This window comes from Trachinotus anak, unplaced genomic scaffold (genome assembly GCF_046630095.1).
Source record: "Trachinotus anak isolate AG129_WGS33_773 ecotype Australia unplaced genomic scaffold, CSIRO_AGI_Tana_v1 ptg000011l, whole genome shotgun sequence".
NCBI classification, from domain to species: domain Eukaryota; kingdom Metazoa; phylum Chordata; class Actinopteri; order Carangiformes; family Carangidae; genus Trachinotus; species Trachinotus anak.
The window spans coordinates 30,478,901-30,497,599 of record NW_027273862.1 but is presented as its reverse complement, the minus strand read 5'-3'; the positions used below and the strand labels follow the sequence as shown (position 1 = coordinate 30,497,599).

The following is an 18,699-nucleotide window of genomic DNA, read 5'->3' as shown; positions in this document are numbered from 1 at the left end:
GACTTTCTGTCTGTGTGACGTGTGTGCGTTCGCTCAGCGGTACTTCCCCCTGCTCATATACCTGCAGCGCTCAGTGCTTCAGTTGCAACAGCAGCATGTCAGTTGTGTTTGGCTGCTGGCGATAAGCTCCTACTCTTTAATGTGTCAGCGAACGTTACTGCGGTTAGACAGGAAGCAAACTACCAGTAGCTCTGTGTGTAACTAAGGTGTGTGTGTGTGTGTGTGTGTGTGTGCGCATTGCACTCTATATTACCTGATGAACTTCACCTCCAGACACTGGACATCTTCACAGCTGTAGAATACAGATTAAAAGACCTTTAAAGTTCCACATTGGTTCAACACATTTTCTTTCCTCTTGGCGAGTTTAAAGATTCAGTTTACTTACTCTTTTTTTTTTTGGTTTCTCAGGGGTCATCATGTCTGCTTTACACGCAGAAGGTCCTGGGTTCAATCCTCAGTAAAGCCAGATAATCAACATCTGCAGCCTTTCTCGTGTTTTAATGTGCACATCTCTCCCCGTGTTGCGTTTCTAAAGAAGACTCTGTCGACCTCAGTTACTCACCTCCTCTGTCAATTTGAAACAAGTCACTGAGAGTTCACACTCATCTCTGTCTAATCCTTAAATCTCGTTTTATCTCCACCATCTTAAATCCTCAGTTCATCTGATGCTGTGGGGCGACTGAAGGCATCGAGTGTCTCTTTTTTTTCTTTTTGTTTTGAGCTCCCTGATGAGCAGTGGTGAAATGACTTTGGCGGCTGCTGCTAATGCGCTATAATTGGCGCGAGGAGCTGCGCACTCTGAACAATTATAAGACACGGGAGCCGAGGCTCTGAGGGAGACAGAGACAGATTCTCTCCATCTCTGTCGTCTGAGCTTTAAAACAAGATTTCAGATGAAGTGAAGCGGCGGCGACAGCAGTTTTTCGACGGCGCCGGCTGTAGCTGCTGCAGCCTGGAGGACTAAACTCTTTGTCAGCGAGCAGACTGACACCTGACACAGCCGGAGCTTCAGTTCACAGCCTGTCTGCAGGCCTGCAGACAGGTCTTGAATTCGGATCAGGCCTCAGAGGCGCCCTGTGGAGGTCTGTTAACATCCTGTGCTTCATACAGAAACACACTGTTGAACCTTTGACGTCTGACAAACCTGAAACAAGAAAAGATGATTTTAAAAAAAAAAGTATTTTGAAACCTGGGTTGTTGACATCAGCGTAACATCTTTCTTGTCATCAGTGGAACAATGTGACACCTTCATCAGGATTATGCATCACATTCACCACGTCAGTGTGACCCATTGACTGTATATGGAGATGGACGTAGCCCTCATGATGTCACCCATAGGTGGGTGCCTGACTCCGCCTACCTCCCGCCTAATCCAAAAATGAGCAAAGAGCGGGGCATGTGTGGAGCTGAGACTTCTGATCATGTTGGTTTAATGGCTGTATATGCTCCCCATTAGCATCGTTAGCACAGCTGGGCGTCTCACTGGAAGGCTAACCCAAGGCTAATTCATTTTGCTGCCTAATTAGCGAGTGAATGTGCTAAGCTAACAAGCCAAGATACTGATACATGCTAATTAGCGCCAGGAGCACAGGCTTTCCCGTGTTGTGTCAGTCAATTAACCAGCAGTGAGTCACATTGTCTGGCACACACAGAGGTCAGACAGCTAGCACCTAGCTACCACCTGTCACTCAAAGTGGCCACACCCAAAATTATGCATAACTTAAGTCACTTAAGTTTAATAAAATGTAAACAGGTACGTACAGTTGGAAATTAGCTCTAGAGACCAAAACCGTTTTTTGACAGTAAAATTATAAAAAAAGGAAAAAAGAAAGAAAAAAAAACAGAACTGTGCGGGGGGAGTTGAAAGAAATGACAATGTCAAATTAGAATAAAAGCAAAAACCTTTTCAGGATTGCATGTTTTCCTCTAGAAGTTTCTTGTCAAGGTAAAAAGCACATAAACCACACGCTGCAGGGAGGTGGTGCTGTTACTGCGAGTGTCCTTGTCCTCTAAACAACACAACACACCGACTGTCTGCTGTCTGCTGGTGGTTTTAAACAGATGCAGTCGTGTTTTTTGGGACCTTCCAAGTGACAGAAATGATGATAATAGACTTCATCAAATTGAAATTGAAACCAGATGGAGTCGAGACAGGAAGTGAAATGCATAAGTAAAGTAGACAGCTGACTGAAAAATACATTTTGTCAGACTAAGCTGCTTGTCTGAGCCTCACAGAGCTCTTGTCTTCAGCTCAACTCGCCACTCGCCTGCTTTTCTTGTTAATGCCCTCCTCCGTCCACCGGGACGTCCCGGGCCGGCCGGGCCTCACGGGGAAGCCGCTTCCACGTCCCTCATTCGTGTCCTTATGTCGCTGCTTTCTGCTCAGCCTTACTGATGAATTATGGAGCAGAGCGAAGCACCAGAAACACCCAACCATCTCAATACATTCTGATTAAACAGCTTCAGACGAGAAATTTAGTCTGCAACTAACAATTATTTTAATCATCAATTGATGTCTAAATGTTTTTAAATAATTAATCATTTATTGTATGTTTATAAAATGTCAGAAAATTGTGAATGTATTGAACGTATCGAGGGTGAGGATGTTTGAACATGTCTGATGCATCCTGTTCTCCGGACTCTGTGTGTCAGACTGTAAATGTCCCACACAGTGAATCCTCAGTCAAGAGAGTCGTCTCCTCTCCTCAGAGAAGCTCTGAATATTTCAGCAAGTGAGCTGCAGGTTCTGGGTCAGTGTGTCAGTGTGTGATCTGTGACAGGCTGCAGAGAGGCTGAGAGCGGAGCAGGGAGGAGGCAGGCTGAGGAGGAGGAGGAGGAGAGAGGAGCACTTCACCCACTGCTGATCACAGAGCGGTTTTAAGCCATCAGACATTATGCTTCTGCAAATGCAGGACTCACAAACACAAACCTGTTGCATCTGTATCTGTATCTGCAGTAATGAGGTGGCCTGTTTTTCATGCAGCTGTGAAACTGGACCAGAATCTGCTGCTCACAGTCTGGTTCTCAGATCTTCACTGTGAAAGCTTTAATCCAGAGATACAGCCCTCCTCCGCAGGTTTGAATAAATAACAAACTGTTAGCTGTGTTAGCTGCTAACCATGAGGGTCATGACATAAATTTAATTAGCAGCTCACACTTCCAATTACAGCGAGTGTGTGCGTACCCAGACACGAGTGGATTACCTAAGGGGTCTTCTGGGCACCTTGTCCACAGCTTCTGTTCTCTCGATTTGTTTTGGTCCCCACTCTTTTCTACAGATCATTTTCCAGGACATTTTCAGCTCATATGACAAGAATCATGTCATACACCGATATGATCTCATCTGTGGAAGTCTGATTTAAAATAAGTGCATATCTCTTACATGGTTGATCAATAATGAAATTATAACAAATTGATTGCAAGAACTTTAATTTATCATCATCATGGCTGCCTTGAACATATAACTATATTGTTTTAGTTTTCCCTCCTGACAAATCTAGTCTGAACTTAAATTTGCTAAATGTAGCTTAATGCTACATGCAAATGCTATTTGCTAAATGTAGATTCAACGTTAAATTAGTTCAGATTATTCACTGCTGCTGGGTCAGTATATCTCACTTTAGCCTCTTTACTAGTAACAGTCTTTAACAAGGTTAATCACACCCACTGTGAACCACAGTTACAACAGGTAAACATTTCATGTGATATTATGGTCTGTTTCACCTGAACAATACAGCATTGGGTTTGAAGTGACGCTAACAAAGATGCTAACATAGTAAAATGTGCCATTAGCGAGTATTTAGCTGGTGTTTGACTTGCTAACTCGCTAGCTAGCAAAATATGTGAGTGTTTTTACTAACATACAGTTAGTCTCCTGTTCAGTGTATTGACCCTTCATAGTTATTATTATCCAACTATCCTTAAACCTTTAACTACAAGCAAAACAAGCTAACAAGCTAACAACCATGCCAACGTCAGAAAATAGGAGAATGTTGAAATAATTTTTCAGGACAACACAATATGTTCCAGGACATTTTACTTTTTCTCTCATTTTCCATGTGTTTTCCATGACTGGAAAACTGGGTTCTGGTTCCAACTGTTTTCCAGTCCAGGTTTTTCAGGTTTTCCAGGACGCATGGGAACCCTGGAAACAATTTCCCTTCTCCTCAGGTTGTTGTGTTGATTCAGATCATTTTGTCACTGTAGCCTGAAATACTCTTTTTTTTTGTTTTGTTTTTTTGGAGCAGTAGCGGTGTCTCCTCCCCCTCCTGCATCCTGGAGTTGAAAAGGGCAGAGCTAATGAATATTCTAATCTGGCCTAGATTCCATGATAAATCTTGTAGGTGCTGGAAGACAGCGCCTGTTATCATGTCTGTGAAATATGAAGTGTGTGTGTGTGTGTGTGTGTAAGCAGGATTAATTTTCGGAGGCAGTCAAAGGTCGCAGCAGATAAACGACGGCGCCCACCGGACCTGGAAACACAGCGAGCGCTTTTCTGCTGAGGAGGGCTTTTGCAGCCACGTTAGATCGAGTTTGTTTCCAGGTCAGCGTTCACTGATCAACGAAATCAACCACATAATTTATTTTGACCTCTTTTTTTCTCTTCTCGCTCAGCAGGGCACGTGGCCGGGTGCACGTTGCTGCTTTCTCAGTATCACCACAGTGCACTCAGCGTTTGCTCTGAGTCATCTGACAGGAAGCACATCAGATCAGCTTTAGGTGAGAGTGTTATCTGACACCATCAGGAGCAAACTCAGGTTCAGTGAGGGTTTGTGTTGTGACGCTGCATCAGCAGCAGGATCTTTACCGATGGAAACTCAGTGTCATAGACACTTCACCTCCTCTGAGATATTTACACATCACTTTTATCCCCAACAGTTTTATCCACTTTCTGACATTTCCAGCAACGACACTGTCTCCTCCAGAGAGACAACAGTGTTGGGTGTTTGCAAACTTACAAACAAACTTGGAGCTTATTACAACTTGAATTTTATTGTCACAGTTTGTCCACCATTCCTTGAAACAATTGGACTTTAATTCCATGCATAAATAAACACAAGCAGCTTTTCATTTCTCACTGTTGGGATTGTCAGCTGACATGTGAAGAGTAGCTAAATTTGAAGCTAATTAACATTAAATTAGTCAGTGGTCGAAAACTCCATCTCCTGCTGACTCTGTGACGTTTCTGTCATTTTGAATGGAGAAACCTGTTAAACCATCTTACATATGCACATTATGGTTAAATACGTGATAATAATTATAGTTAATATATATAACTAGAAATACCTTGTGGTTATATCCCTCTGCCACTCAGACTAGTTTCAGGTTTCATCCCTGTTTATCCAGATTCATATAAAATATTAACCTTTTGTCAGTCACACTGACCTTGACCTTTGATCTTTGGCCACCCAAGTCTAATCAGTTCATCCTTGAGTCCAAACAAATGTTTGTGCCAAATTTGGAGACATTCCCTGAAGGTGTTACTGAGGATATTGCATCAAAAATGAGACGGACAACCTGAAGGTCGCCAGCGCGGAGGCATATTAAAAGACTGAGGCTAAAGCTAACGGGTCCCAGGCTAAAACTTAGCATCTGCTCCAGATGACATGAAATAAAGAAACATTGTTCTTGTACTTTTGAAAGTTCATCCTGTACTCTAATTAAAATGTTATTTAATTCTAACGAACCTGGTTTTGGCTGCTTACCATTAAAAAAACCCATTAAAGACAGGGGTTAGCTTCTTGGCTTGAGTGCAACAGCTGACTAACTGAGTGACTGACTGAGTGATGGAGTTAAACCATTGGTCACCTGTAGCTTTGATCCCGATCACCCTGCACTGACAGTCTTGTTGTTTCAAACCAATTCACTGCAGTTACAATGGATTTTAAGAAAAAGTCTGAAATCCTTTTCAGACAGCTGAGCTGGGAAAAAAAGCTAACAGCTGCTTGTCTCATATGTTTCTGTTTAGTTGTGGTGGTGGGCGGGACAGGGGGTGACAGATGTGCGTGCAGGGCATCATGTAGTTTGGAGGCGGGGGAGTGTAATCCAGGTTATTCTACAGCTACAATTTACAGATGTTTCCTAAATGCCTCACATGCAGGCTACTGGTAGGCGCTAGCTAGGCAGCTACTCACAGCAAAACCTCCAGTCAGTAACTGCAGCACAGCAGCTCGGGGGTGTGTGACCAAGAGTGAGGGTCTTAATCTACCTGGGCAGGTCTTAATCTATCAGGGTGGGTTTTACTATACATGGGCGGGTCTTAATCTAGCTGGGTGGGCCACCCAAGTATAGGCTATGAATGGAAAACTCTTTCCTTGCAAATGAAATTAAGTACTAGTTAAGTTATTTTAGTTGCACAAGTAGGTAACTTCAGTGTGGTAACTTTTCCAGAGTGCCTTGAGAGGGACCCACACCTTTAACGTTAGCCGTTAGCCATACATCAGAATGGTGTCCTGCTAAAAGAGCTCTTAGCTTCATTGTGTTCCCTGAGAATCTGATTTTAGCACGTCCCGCTAACAGCAGGGCTCTTGTTGATCTCCTCACTGCCCTTTTACTGTGGAGGCGAAAACCAACCCACACGTCAGCCTTCCTGGTACTTTTACCATACAGCTAATGCTAATGTTAGCAGTGCACCCTGAAGATAAACTACAACACTGCCATCTAGTGGTCGGGGGTTTAAACACAACACAAAGTAGACCACTGTCCGACAAAAATCTCTGCACGTAAACCATTAATTAAAAATTGTTTTTGAGAATCAATACAGTATCACAAAAAAATAATATCACAAAACTCAAGCATGCTAATATTTTCTTACTCCTGTAGACCTCCTGTAAATCTGGTGGGTCGTTACTTTATGTGGTAGAGTCCTGTGTTCCAGTAACGTGGAGGATAATGTTTAAGACACGACTCTGACTGAAAAACAGCTCGACTCACATAAAAAGACCCACACACACACATACACACACACACACACCCGCTCTGACCTTGTCCAGATGGGCTGAGCAAGTGGAGCATCACCAGAGGAGAGAATCACTGTGGCCCCCCGACAGATTTTGGCCCCAGGACCGTCTGTGCGCCCGGTGCGGCCCTCCGGAGAACAGACAGACGACAAGTTGCGTCACACTCTGCTGCTGTGTGTCAACACAAAATATCCCTCGCTTCAGGTGATTTTATTGTGGTGCAAACGTCGGGCATCTGTTTGTGAAACGTGGAGGATGGAGTTACAAAGAAGGAGCTTTAACAAAGGTAAAAGAAAAATCTGCAGATGTCAGATGCTGACACTGTCGCTGACTTATCTCCATCAGGCTTGTGTTTCCTTCCATTAGAGATGTTATCTAAGTGCTGATGAAGAATGGAACTGGTCTTCGTCAGACTTTCTCATGTACTGAAATGGTCCCATTTCCCACACTGTGTAGGAGGCATTGACTGCTGTGGTCATAGAGTCATGAAGTCATGGTCTTGCGAGGAAAACAAAGCATGCTCTGTGGATTAACTTCAATATTCAAGATGAAACAGCTTCACTGCAGCAGAAGTTCAAATCTTCATGATTTTACCAAAGTCAAACAAAATTTATTATACATATATATATATATATATATATACAAAAAAAAAAGATTTACCAGCAGTGTGGGTACATATGTCATCTTCAAGGTCCCATATTGTATGATGAGATTTTGAGTGTTGTACTTGAGGTGTTAATATCCATAAGATATATTTTTGGTTTAAAGTACCTCTGAGCTCTGAGCCTCTCCTCTGATTGGCTGACTGTTTTCTGAGTGATCCAATAAAAATACAGCAGATTTCAGGTAAACACTTGGATGGTGGATCCAGGTGGGTGGGGTTTGGGGGGCAGTTGACTTCAGAAGAGGTCCAGAAGTCCTGGCGGCTGGTTTTAAGGCTCAGTGTCTGAATACAGGCTGTGTGCATTTCTCTTTGGACTGAGGCTTTGATACTTTCACAGTATTAATATAGAACCTAGACCTGCTTTATAATCACAAACACATGGACATCTACCTTTAGACTGGGTGGAGCTTTAAGTTTCCTATGAAGGGAAGCGCTGTAGGTGGGGGACCGGTGGTTGAGAAAGTCTCCGCTTCAGAGGCTGAAATTTTTAGTTTCTAGTGAAGTGACAAATCATTTCTGGGGTTTTGAATGATGTTTTTCTTACGTCTGGGTCAAATCCAGCTTCACTTCAGATCCACAATAACCTGAAAAACCCCATGAGCGACAACAGGAACATCAGCACTTTCCACGTGATCTACCAGCTGACACTTGTGTCTCTCTTGTCTGTCTTGCAGGTTTGTCAGCTGCTGTGAAGAAGACGCACACATGTAAGTTCACTGTTTTTTTGCTCTGTGTCGCCAGCTGTTCGCTGCGTGAGGAGCTGAATCACGTCGTCACTGCTCCTGGTTTATCTGTTTAGGACACAGGTTGGGCTGACTTCCCAGAATCCTTTGCTCTTGGACAGGCGCATTTATCTTAGAGTAAAGTGGTTGTTAACTTGTCTGATAACTGGTCAGCAGATGGATTGTTGAGGTGTTTTTGGATGTTTGGAGGCATCAGATCCACTAGTCCCAGCTGTGTTCACCTACATTAGATGTTTGATGGGGACCTGCTCAGGAGGGAGGAGATGGTTCACACTGAGGTCTGTAGATTATCCTGAGCTGTAAGTTCTGAATGCAGCTTCTGGTGTCTGCAGTGTACTGAAAGTTTATTTTCTCCACATTAGAGGCAGTTTTCAGTGTAAAACATGTAAGTGTGCAGGATAGATGGGGATGAATGTGTGACCGGGGACCAGAGTGTGCCAGAGTGGAGTCCCTCTCATTAGAGCTGATAAGGATGGATAATGAATGTGAGATCCTCCTGCAGTCGCGTGTGCCTGGGATGATCGGAGGGAGGAACTCTGATCCTGTGGGTGCTGTGGAGGCATTTTCCAAACAACTCGTAGCTCGTGCTGCTGAGAATCTATTGACTGGGTGTGATGAGGGCAGGCGGAGAGCTCCGCCGCCAGACGTCCAGCCATTCGAAGCGTAAATCATCCTCCTGTTCTGCCAATTTGGAGGAAGAATGAAGCTCCTGCTGCTCCTCAGTTTCCTCTCTCTGCTGGCAGGAGTCGTTCTCACCCGAAGCCTCAATGACTTCACTCTGATGTTTACTCTGCCCCGGCTGTTTTCAGGGAGCTTAATCATTTTCAATGATGCTCCGCGGTTCAGTCGGGATTTGTTTTATGAAGCAGAGTGGGATGTTAGCTCGAGCTGCTCTGCAGTCCTTTTCAGTTACTGCTGAAATATGACTTATTTAACTTTATTTTGTAAAGCAAGTTCTGTGTTTTTTATCCTGATATACAGAAGTAACATGGGGCAGGAGAGACACTTAAAGACTTGCTGTTATTGTGGAGGAATGAAACAGGAGGTCAACCAAAGTAAAACTGGTTCAAAGTTATAATCCTTTAGATTTTCATCAGGATTTCATTGAATATTGGTTATCTGTCAATACGGAGTCTTAAAAATATTAAAATCCAAATACTGAAAGTCCTGGTTCAAAAATATAAAGTTTATTACCGTATTTTCCGCACTATAGGGCGCACTGGATTATAAGGCGCTCTGTCAATGAATGGTCTATTTTCGAACTTTTTTCATATGTAAAGCGCAGCGGACTATAAGGCGCATTAAGCGAAACAAAACAGTCAGATAAGTCAGTCAAACTTTATTAAACGCGTTCACAATAACTCCCAACCTTGTTCAGTTGTAACACGTAAAAAAACCACAGTCTGATACCACTAAATCAAACGTTAGCGTATTCACAATAACTCCTTATAGGTCCTTATACACACACACTGTAATATTATGGTGAAGCACAGTATGTATTACTCCGCGACGCTCCTGACTACGGTAGCCGTGATGCTGCAAGCGGTGCGGCTTTGTAGTTTACCAAAGTCGTACTAAAACATTTTGACAGAGCGCCGTGAGCACCGTGTACCACACACAATCACTTCAATGTCAGTAAGCACAACCAGAATTAATCCATATATAATCCACTGTGGTTTTTTGAGAAAATGCCTGTTAAATCAAGTGTCTGGTGTTCTCAGCTGGTGATGTTTAGATGTGTGTGTCTGGATGGGCGAGTGGGTGGATGTGATTGGTGGTCAGATTTCTGCAGAAACTGCAACTCTCAGTGTTTACTCGCCGTGTGGTCCTGTGTTATCTTCCTCTTTGGTTACTTTTAGTTGTTTTCTCTCTTGTTTCACACCTCCCTCTTTCCTCCTCATGTCTGCTCAGTGTCTCCTCTCCCTCTTTGTTTCTTTGAACTGTTTGTTCTGCGAACCGCAAGCGAAGGAGGGAGGCAGCACAAACACGCCATGTGGTTTTGTTTTTTTGTGTGTGTTTGTGTGATGATGTGTCCGTCATGTTGCTGCTCTGCCCTGATGAGGAAATCTTTAAACAAACCAACAGTTTTTCTTCTTCTAAACACATTTGACTCTTGAATATTTCTGTATTTCTGTATTTTTGGTTCAAATATGAACCAAACTCAGTTTCATTTGAGAGCTTATAAACAGAAACAACCTTCCACAATATATTCACTTTTTTAGACACACTGCGATACAACTTCAGGGATGTCCATTGCTGTGTCTCAGTCCCCTCAGAAGGGGAGGGAGCACTGATGAAATTTCAAAATCACCAATCACGACTGAGTATTCTCACCTTGAACTGCAGTGAACCAATAAAAACAGATTCAGACAGCCAGGGATTCATACGTCATAGAACCTGAGGAACCAATCCTGTCAACTTGTGGGGACAGGGGGCGGGGCTAAATACACCTAAAACCTTGTCAGTACAGAGAACCAGAGTTAGCATTGCATAACCACTAACACTGTGTCAGGCACTGCCAGTTACAAGCTAACAAACAACATAAACAAATAAAAGATGCTAACTACGCTAACGGTTCTGGTCCGTCTGCCCTATCCATCTTGATGCTCTCTGCTCTTTCATCTGAACACCTGGAGCCAGCAGGTGGTGGGCGGGGCCAAGGCCTGATCCAGCTTTCTCAATCAGGAAGTAAAAGTAGATTGGCTTCAGACCAGTTTTTATGTGGAATGTGTTAAACTAAATATGAATCATTACAGAGGATTTTTTACTGAGCTTAAAACACGTCTGTCGTAACGTTATGATTTCCTGTACCAGACGTCAGGGAGCTCAGGTAGGTGGCTGCTGAGCCAGCGGCGCCCAACAGGTGTCGATCGGTGATTTGAACTCACGCAACTTAGCAACAAGATGCCAGTGGAGTGACGTGATCTGACGTTTTCTGGCTAAAGACCAGATGTGCTGCTGCATTCTGGACCATGTGCAGAGGGACAATACAACAGTCAACACGAGCCTGGTCCCTTTAAGATGCTGCTGTACTTTATAAGTACATTGACTGCTTCAGTCATAACACGCTAGACTGCAGCTGCTGTCAGCCCGTAAAAGTCTGGAGTTTAAATAAGGGAAAACAAACATGCTGTTCAATTGAAGATCCTGTTTCCTCTGCAGAAAAGTTTGATGTGGTAGAAAAGTAAAAATTTAAAAAAAGGGGCTGAAGGTCCTTGAAGATAAACATAATCTTTAGTCACATTTAATGAAATAAGTCAATTTTCTTTAAGACATTTTTTTTAAAGTATGAAAGGGATGAGCAATACACACACACACACACACACACACACACAGCCTATCAGAGCTGTCTCTTCCCTGCCCCTTTCTTCTCATTGGTTGACAGACGTGTCAATTGGAGGGGCAGGGACAGGGAGGGGCGGGGCAGGCTGATGATGTCACCATCACATGGATCCTCATGCTGTGCAGCAGCAGCTCAGGATGTCAGAGCAGAGAGGAGCTGCTGCTGATCACATACACACGAGGATCCTCCGGCTGCTGTTTCCTCCATGAGTCCGGATTATAAATATGTATTTTGTCATTTCTGCCATGAAAGGTAAGAGGTGTGTGTGTGTGTGTGTGTGTGTGTGTGTCTCTTTATTTTGACTGTGTATGTTTCTTTGATCCGTCTTGAAGCTGTTTGTAGCTGATTATCTTCATTTTAAAGTCAGTTTTCTTTCTCACTGGAGCTCAGTCAAAGATGTTTTGTTGTCTGGGAGGATGCTCCACTCTGTCTCTGTCCCGCTGTTTTCTCCTCAGAGGAGCTGGTGTTTGCCAGAGTTTTCCTTGTGTTCAGTGACCCCCTGGTCGTTTGCTGTCTTCAGACTGTTTGCTGTGGCTGTGCTGGTGAAGAACTGGTCAGGAAACACGACACCTTCACTGATCTTGTAAACACTATTTTGGGAATCGTCAGTCACGTTAATTACTCTGTGATATTAGAGGAGGCGAGGGAGCAGGGAGAGGAGGAGTGTGCTGGTGGAGGATGTGAATGAGGAGATGGTTTTCAGGTCTGCATGTGGTGAATGTAACGTTTGAGTGAATAAAAACTGTCAGTCAAGGATGAGACCTGACGAAGTGTTAGTCATGTCATTGAGACAGATTCACAAAGGAAACTCTGATAAACACACAAACCATCCCAACTTTACAGAGAGGAGAATGGAGTTTTAAATTTAATCTACATCGAAAAATAACGGTAGCAGTCAAAGATGATTAAATACTCACATCTCAAATTTATCAAGTTCATTTGATAAGTTTGTGAAAAATGCCTTAAATCGCAACTCCTCCAACCTGAACAACCACCAACCCTCTGATACGACCCAGAGCAGTGTCTCCTGGAATAGTGCCCCGATGGTTGTCACGGTTACAATAATAAACACGTGGGCTGTATGGAGAGCATCATACCTACCTATGTCGCCGTGGTTACTATAATAACGTTCATAACTTAGTTAGGGTTTAAAATAAATACTTCTTCAACATTGGACGATCTCCGTTGTCATGGTTATAATAATAACAATGTGTTAAATAAATATCTGGTATTTCATCGGTTAACGTATCCAAATTAGCCACGTAGTTTCTTGACGTTGCAGTAGACACAGACCTGATCTCCTGGCAGCAGCAGGTGAAACAGCAGAAACGCACAAATGAAAGACTGAAAGAGCACAAGTTCATCACAGAAAGCACAAACTTTTCACGCTTCTTACACGTTTCGTTGTTGAGATGTGGACGCGAAGAGGCGTCATCAACAAGACAGATGGACAGACGCACTCGCGCGGACAAATGCAGGAGCAGCAGTGAAGATGCAGGCGCTTCTTCACTTTTGTTGTCGTCTGAAGATGACCTGCTGCAGAACCCTGACATCACGTCATACGGGAGCGTAGACATCTGCATCGAGAGGTGACCTGAGGAAAAAGTTTTTGTGCCACATTGTTTTTCATTAAAGCTGTAGTATATTTGTTCTCATTAGAATAGACAAACATACACGCACACGTTCACACCTTGTTTGTTTTGTTGTTTTTTTTCACCAGTTTCAGATCTTTTTTGACATAAACACAGATCTTGTTGGAACCAGTTGGCTCTGGTGAGGGTTACTGTTTAGCTCTCTATAATGAATGGAAGTCAATGCAATGTCCTAACAAGGATAGCTGTGCAAACCTGTGTGTGTGTGTATGTCTGTGTGTGTGTGTGTGTGTGTGTGTTAGAGCTGACTGGTCCAGATTCACAGTCTGCAGGAGGCGTTCAGCCAGCCTGTTATGTCACAGGATTACAACAGCCAGGAGATTATTCAACTGTTCTCTGCAGGGGGGGGGGGGGGAAGCTATAGTGGTGACATCACTACATCAACCCACTAAAGCTGCTGTTTACGCAGCCATTCAAGTAACTTCAATAACTTCAATTGCCAAATTGAACCAACATCAGCCGAGGGTCACGTGACCTCTGTCTGGTCTGAAGTGACGGAGAGACAACCTGCAGTGGGGAGGGGTGGATGACTGACAGGCTGATGGTTCTGGGGTAAGATGGAGGAGCCCAGTTGTTGTCTGTTAGCTAAACAATGCTAGTCAGGTTAGCCCAGTGTTTGTGTGTTTCCATCACAGTTTTAAACAAAACAGAAGGTTTTTTTGTTTGTTTGTTTTTTTTAGAAAAGACGACAAAACACAATGAAAAGAAACAAATGTTCAGTGAGTGATGTAACATAAATGAAGCTGCGTTTTCTCCTCTTGTGATATCGTTTCTGTGAAACGTGGTGATGGATTTCCAGCATCTGACCAGTGTCAGGACAGTGATTTTCAATCACATCCACCACAATAACTGTTATAACTGACGTATATATTACTTATACCTGGCAGTGCCTGCGTATCAGGGTCACAATTTTAAAATTTCACGTAAAACATTTTAAAAATTCAAAATTTTAAATTTGAATTGAACAAAAGACAACATTCAAATTAAAATTTAAAATTTCACTGTTGTTTGACTACCTCAGTTAATCTGGTTTCCTGGTGTGTTCAAGTGCAACATGGAATTTTTTTCTCATAGGACTAAGACTTCAGCAGCCGTGGACTGTGAACTGAAGCAGAAACTAAAGTCATATCATCCAGTTCTAAACCCTCGTCTTCGTGTCCAGGACGACCTCCTCCATTGAGCTGAACTTCAGATGGAGGACGGTGGTTTTGTGGTGGTTTTTGTGTTTCCATGGTGCCGTCCTCACGGGCCCCCTCCCTCTTTGATCCGGTCTCTGAGAAACTTTATTGTTTTTCTGTGTCAGATAATTTATCCATCAGGGACTCGTTTCGCCCAAGTCTTTGCATTTTTTGGAGTAAACAGTGGTGGCTCTCCTGAAAGCCTCTCTCTGCTCATTCGCCTTCATTTACTGCTACTCACACATTATACAGTGGTATCAATACACACGTGTGTGCTGCAGCCACAGGGGAAACTCTGGAGGTTCAAGTGTTCATTACTGTGGAATAAGATCTGGGTGCAGGCTGGAGGATTTGCCACAGCGCCCACAGCTTCACACAACTGCTCTGTACAGAGATGCTGCAGATAAGAGCAAGAACGTGACGCCTGCTGCACAGATGTGGAGTCGATCCCCGAGCAGAACCACATCTGTTTTCTACGACATGTCGACTGTGTTTGGGCTGTGACAGGCGAGCTGAGGTGTTTCGTGCCTGCCTTGTCTCAGTTATTTGTTATTGATCAGCAGATTTAGGGTCAGCAGGTCGAGGTGACCGCCACAGAGCAGGCTGCACAAGTAGAGGTGAATGGTGTCTTCCATCATTCACACTGATAAAGAGGAAGTTGAAGTTCTCTCCTTCATCAGCGTCATCATCAGTTGCCGGAGTCAGAAAACTTCACTCAGACAAAGCACAAGGAGTCTGACTGTACGACCTGCGTCCTCCTCCTGCAGGGTTGGCTCACGTCACACTGAGGTAACATCTGGAGCACAGGAGGAAGATGTGGTCACTGTGCGTTTTGGAGATTGCTGTGCCGACCTGCTGCAGAGGTGTCTGAGTGAACAAGCTGCCAGGCGGAGTGAGTGTGTTGGTGCCATATGTCTGCCGTTACTACATCCACTCTGAGATAATCCGGCTGAGGAGATTAAAGGACAGAGGCTGTGAACAACATCTGAGTGAGAGAATGGGTCTCACCACACCGGCCCAGGAGGAGGAGGAGGAGACATGTCAGGAGCGAGTCAGACACTTAAAGAAGAGGATGAGGGAAACTGGTCAGTATTTGTCAACCCTGACAAAGAAGGAAATTCATAGAGAAGCAGGTGTTCTCAAGTTCAGAAGGTCAACAGTAACAATGGAGATGTTTCCCATGATGTGTTCAGGTGCTCCCTGTGACAGGATGTGTGCTAATCAGATTTAACTCACCCACACACACCTCTATGCATCAGATGCTTCATAATGAGACAAAACAGAGGAAAAACAATTTATTGGCTGTAACTTGAACTCAACACTGGGTCAAACGCTCCTCTTCCTCATCACTCGTTGTCAGGCAGAGAGAAAGACACCTCTGCACTGAGCCCGTGGACGTGGAGCAGCGGGCAGATGTTTGTGTTTGCAGCTGGATGCATAAATAACTGCAGCTCGTCTCAGGCGGTGGCTCTGTTGAACGTCCCCCTTTTGATGTTGAAACGCACAATTCAGACGGGATTAACACTCCGAGCTAATTACTGAGAGAAAGCTGCAGCGCTGTGTGTGTGTGTGTGTGTGCGTGTGTGTGTGTGTGTGTGTGTGTGGTTTCAGCAGTGTGGTGTGTGTGTGTGTGTGTGTTTGAGGTTTCTCACTTGGTCGTAGTTTCACTGGTGTGTATGTATTAAATCTGAGCCTCTTAATGATCTTAATGATTTATTTATAGTCTCTGTATGAATCTCGCACACATTTGACCGCTGTTATCCTGACACATCCTGTACACACCACAGAGTGAGAGTATTTGTTCAACTGTAATATATGTGCATATATTGCATTTCTGTATATGAAATGTATTGTTATTATCACTGTTATTATCATTATTAATAATAATGATAATAACAGCAATAATAATATGTATATATATATATATATATATATATATATATATATATATATATATATACAATAAAAACATACATATAAAAATTCTATATGAAACCAGAAGAAATCAGAAACTGCAACAATTTCTATCCCAGAACCTGTGTGTGTATATATATATATATATATATATATATATATATATATATATATATATCCAGCTGGTGACGTCTGCGTGTTGGACGCCACTGTCCCACAATGCAAATCCGGCGTAGCGTAGCGATCTTATATCATGGACGAATAGATACTCTTCAGATCAGTTGTACAGACCGTGCCATTAATTTTCAGTCTCTGCTAAAACAGCCCATCGTTAAGGGTTAAACAGCTAGCCTGCTAACTGTAGCTGGAGCGGGCAGTTATTCTGCTCTGCAGCCTCGACGGTGGAGTTACAGTCCGTCTGCGGGACGAGAGACCTGTCCGCAGGCAGGGAAACAGGAAGTGGGACCAGCCGGAGCAGCAACTGAACTTTTTAATTAAACTAGTTACATCACCTCATAAAATAAATAACAGCGCTGTCCAAATGAATATACGCCATGCAAATAAAGCAAAAAGATACAAATCACGACTCCTGGTTGGAGCAGAGAGAGGACACAGAGATTTGCGAGCTGGGCCTTTGACCTCGAGCTGAAGTGACTTTGTCTCCATGCAACTGTGCACACAACCAATCATGTGATCACAAGTTCAACTAAAGATCATGGACTGTGACTCTATTACTTCATATTTACAGACACCGAGTACCTGCTGTGAAACTCCATTCATTTGAGCACCGTTAACCACAGTGAGCAACAGAACCAGTGTGAAACCCTTGTCAAGTATAAACAACTTGTTCTGTGGTCCTGTTGTCACCACAGAGACATGTTCAGCTGGTCTGAGGACATCCTGTAGTGAGAGCAGCTGTAAACGAGCAGGAAGATGACGGTGACACCTGAGCTTCCTGTTTCTGTCCTCACACTGTGAGGTTCACTGAGGACACACACACACACACTGTCCCTGTGAGCTGGAGTTAATCTGACTCCTGCTACGGTTCAGTTGAGGATCATGGAGATCCTCATTCACTGGGTCAGGTGGTCAGTCTTTCTCTGAGGGAGGGCGAGAGACACTGAGGCACACAGGGACAGAGAGAGAGAGAGATGGGGGGGGGGGGGGCGGTTAAGAATAAAGTTATCTGTAAGTTTTAATCATATTTAATCAACTTCATCTTTTTTTTTATTTTAGTCATTTTTTTACAAAAAGATTTTAGTCTCCACTTTGTCAAAGAAAACGATAAATATTTTAGTTTAGTTGAAGTCCAGATCAGTGATGAAGATTTCAAACTTCAGCCAACAGCTGATGAGATTCATCAGAGGTTCTGTCTGGTCTACATCCACTGTCTGGTTTGTTTTAATGTTAAACCCGCAGGAAGTTTGCACAGCTAACGTGACTAATATCAGAGTGAGGTGGTTTAATCTGCAGCGGCAGTTTTTATTTTGCACACACCTGACTGAGACTTTGACTGGTTCCTCTTTGTTGATGGGTAACTGTGTTGATGCAGTGAGACTCAGGGCTCCGGGAAACTCTTACTTGTTTGTCATATTATGTTCACATGTTCACTACTAGTATCATTATGTGTCCATATGTGTATTAATAACGCATCTATACTGGTATGTTAATGGTTGTGTGTGACACTGTTGATGTTCACCCCCTCAGACAAACCAACACTAAAGCTCAGTGATGTTTTGTTCACAGTTGCTGGTTTTTGATATAATAAGTGAACAGATTTTCATATCTGCACACATTCAAACTCAAACTTTAATCCTTCTGTGTTTTTCATGAAGGTAAATGAACAAAATAGCTCCACACCCTACACCTTGTTTTTAACGTGTGTGTGTGTGTGTGTTTGTGTTAATGTGTAGTAACAGTTTGTGTGTGTGTGTGCACTCATGTGGATGCGCTCTTACATAACTTCCCTCAGCTAAATTTAGCTGCTCAGAGCTGAGCTGTCACTGTCTCAAAATGCTGAGTGTATAAATACACAGACCAGTCCAGACTGAGACCAGGTCTTGATCAAAACCTCATGTAATGTTGATAATAGATCAGATATGTATGTATGCTGTATTTTTAAATACAGTATATGAACTTTGTGTTTTGCTTTAAAATATTCTTCTTGTTGTTTGAGTCGTTGTTTGTACAAATTGAATTTCTTGCATTTACTGCAAGCTGCGCATCTGTGACTCAGTGTGAGTCTT

At 43.3% G+C, this 18,699-nt stretch overlaps 2 protein-coding genes across 5 annotated transcripts in view; one reads left to right on the top strand and one right to left on the bottom strand.

Annotated features, from left to right (window-relative positions):
• Nucleotides 1-2,345, bottom strand: part of gtf2a2 (general transcription factor IIA, 2) — a 40,946-nt gene extending 38,601 nt beyond the window's left edge. The window contains exon 1 of the mRNA XM_071489869.1: nucleotides 2,336-2,345. The gene's annotated coding sequence lies outside the window, so the exon portion shown is untranslated. The remainder of the gene's footprint in view (nucleotides 1-2,335) is intronic.
• The window catches only part of LOC139628289 (nuclear receptor ROR-alpha A-like), a 55,471-nt gene that overhangs the window by 24,189 nt on the left and 12,583 nt on the right, over nucleotides 1-18,699 (top strand). For 2 of the 4 annotated variants that reach the window (XM_071489855.1, XM_071489854.1), the window contains exon 2: nucleotides 8,298-8,330. In XM_071489855.1, the coding sequence (XP_071345956.1) occupies nucleotides 8,298-8,330 (33 nt within the window). Of the gene's footprint in view, nucleotides 1-4,744; nucleotides 7,246-8,297; nucleotides 8,331-8,370; nucleotides 11,962-18,699 lie in introns of those variants that run through there. The other 2 variants (XM_071489856.1, XM_071489857.1) reach the window with 2 other exon arrangements.